The sequence below is a fragment of the Epinephelus moara genome, chromosome 21 (assembly GCF_006386435.1).
Source record: "Epinephelus moara isolate mb chromosome 21, YSFRI_EMoa_1.0, whole genome shotgun sequence".
NCBI classification, from domain to species: domain Eukaryota; kingdom Metazoa; phylum Chordata; class Actinopteri; order Perciformes; family Serranidae; genus Epinephelus; species Epinephelus moara.
The window spans coordinates 34788722-34791320 of record NC_065526.1 but is presented as its reverse complement, the minus strand read 5'-3'; the positions used below and the strand labels follow the sequence as shown (position 1 = coordinate 34791320).

The window sequence follows — 2599 nt, the reverse complement described above, 5'->3', positions numbered from 1 at the left end:
TTCACCTCCTGGGCACTGCCGAGGTGCCCTTGAGCAAGGCACCAAACCCCCAACTACTCGGGGCGCCTCACCAAGGGCAGCCCCCTCATTCTGACATCTCTCCACTTTGTGCATGTATAGGTCCTGTTTGTGCATGTGTGTGTCTTTCAGACCTGTGTGTTAATGACAAGCAAGAGTGAAAACATTGAATTTCTCCTCAGGGGGATTAATAAAGTAAATAAACTTAAACTTAAACTTATTCAATTGCTCCAAACATTTTAGTAAGATTGCTGTTATTTGCTTGACTAACTTTTGTCATACTATGTAGGTTTCCCAAAGATACTGCTTGGTGGAAACAGTGGGAAGTAGCTCTCTGGAGGGAAGGGTTTTCTGCTAGCTCGTCTTCCATGCTCTGCAGTGAGCATTTCAAGCCGGAGGACTTTGACAGAACAGGTCAGACAGTCAGGATCAGAGATGGAGCTGTCCCTTCTGTCTTCAGTTTCCCAGCTCACCTCACCTCCAGAGGGTATGTATATCACCATAGGCTGTAAGGTTTAAATAAATGAATGCCATACCATGCTGATTTTTTTTCTTTTCTGAGTGTGAAGGAATCAATTATGTATTTTGTAATAATACACTGTGATAAAATTAAAATATTGTATCCTTCACTTTAGCCTGTTGCTACCAGGACAACTGAGACCTCAAAGAAGGCTCAAGAGACTATGGCAGTGGACTGTTCCCAGCTTGTCCAAGACACTGATGAACCCCTGCCTGTACCCAGTGTTGTGAGTACCAAACAGACATGCCTCAAATAGTTGTGAGCATCATGATCCTTGTTATGTTCAAATCTCTTGTCATCTCCCACTCTGCCACTATTTTCAGACATACTCACATACACATATGCACATACATGAAACATGTCAGTGATGAATGTGTATCCCTGACACATACACACGCACACACACAGTGCTGGCAGAACAAATGTGGAGTGATGAGATTAAGAATGTGGGACAGTTGACATCACTTTGTACTAGCAAAGATGTGACTGACTGTGACTGGGTGATTGAGTAAGTGTAATATAAACACGAGTTATAATATTTTCATCCTTTGTTTCTACTAGGACCACTCCTATGTCCTGCCTTCATCAACTGATGATCTGAGGGCCAGACTTAGTGATGTCTTGGCTAGGGTGGAGAGTCTGGAAAGAGAGAAGAGGAATGCAAAGGATAGAGAAAGGAGGGCAAAGAACACTGTGTGCAGTCTTCTGGAGGATCTCAGAGGAAAGAAACTCATAAATGAAGAGCTGAAAGACAAGCTATATAGCTGATGTAATGTGAATTACTCCTGTGTGGGATGAATAAAGTTCTTATCTGAGCCAACTGAGAAGACCAAATACATTGTTTTTGGTGCCTAACTGTTTCCCAAGTATATTAGTGCGTGTGAGAATGAATAAACAAGAGGCATTAACGTAAATTTCTTTGTAGAAAGGCGCTTTATGAAATTAAGTCCATTTACTTGTATTAGTTTACAGCGCAGCCTTGCCACATCCAATATGTAGGCGACGTTGACATATCGCAGCAGCGGGCAAACCCACTCGATGCGGCGTCTACGTAGGGTAGACTGAGTATAGTTGAGACGTGTACAGTTGAAACACCCTAAATATCTTTCCTGCGCTGCAAGCCTGAGCCGTGATTTTTACTCAGCACATGCGTATTAGCATCCTCTTTGGTGGTGGGAAATTTGAAGAGTGTTAGCATCTCCAGTCTGAAGATATCAGCAAAAGTCTTTTTACTAAGGTAAGAATTTCACTTTACCATGTCCCTTCCACAATGAATAGCTTATTATCCTTTTGTGACCATCAAACATAACTTACATCATTGCAAACATTATTCTGTACCCTAAAAAATCACATATTTCGTGCTATCCTAGCATGTTAGGTCACTGCATAATCTAGAGAAATACACAAGGTGGTTACCCGTGATAGAGTTCTATTACATCACATGCTGTTAAGTTGTGCAGCGTAAAGATAACAGATTACAAGTCATAATAAGACCACAAACAAAGAAAATGAAAATAAAATGTAATATTTGTGATACTTGAACTGTGTTATATTAATGGACATCTTTTTAACCATGAATGATATAAGGATAATTTAGCGTGTGGTGTAATAGACAAGGTGGTAGAACGGATACAGTTGATACAGCCTTTATGGGATGTGTAGCCTAGCCTACTTCAGAGTTGAGAAATAAAAAGGCATGCAGTGTGTGTGTGTGTTAGCTATGTTGTGTAGCCTGTATGGACTTTTTTGTTTATGTTTGTCTTCTTGTGCTATGCCTATTGCAGGATGCCCCGCTTCAGAGCTAGGACCACAAAGCTAGCCAAAGCTACATATGCCATCACTGTGAGGAGTGAATCAATGTTTATGTTTTTTCTTTGTTGTTTGTTGTTTAGTTTTGTAAAATAAAAACTAAACACCACCGCTGGCGCCAGAGCCTAGCCCCACATGACCACTCAGTTGCGTGTCATAACTTCTTCTTAAGCCTATTTTTAGTATTGACATTTTAGGCTTTGTTGGTGTTTTATTATTGCTTGTTTACAATAATATTCCATTGTTTTTAAT

The 2599-nt window shown here is 40.5% G+C and overlaps 1 protein-coding gene across 1 annotated transcript in view; it reads left to right on the top strand.

Annotated features, from left to right (window-relative positions):
* The window catches only part of LOC126382480 (THAP domain-containing protein 6-like), a 10267-nt gene extending 8961 nt beyond the window's left edge, over positions 1-1306 (top strand). Inside the window, exons 2-4 of the mRNA XM_050032365.1 lie at positions 339-509; positions 654-764; positions 1100-1306. Of these exons, the coding sequence (XP_049888322.1) occupies positions 339-509; positions 654-764; positions 1100-1306 (489 nt within the window). The remainder of the gene's footprint in view (positions 1-338; positions 510-653; positions 765-1099) is intronic.
* The last annotated feature ends 1293 nt before the right edge of the window (positions 1307-2599 follow it).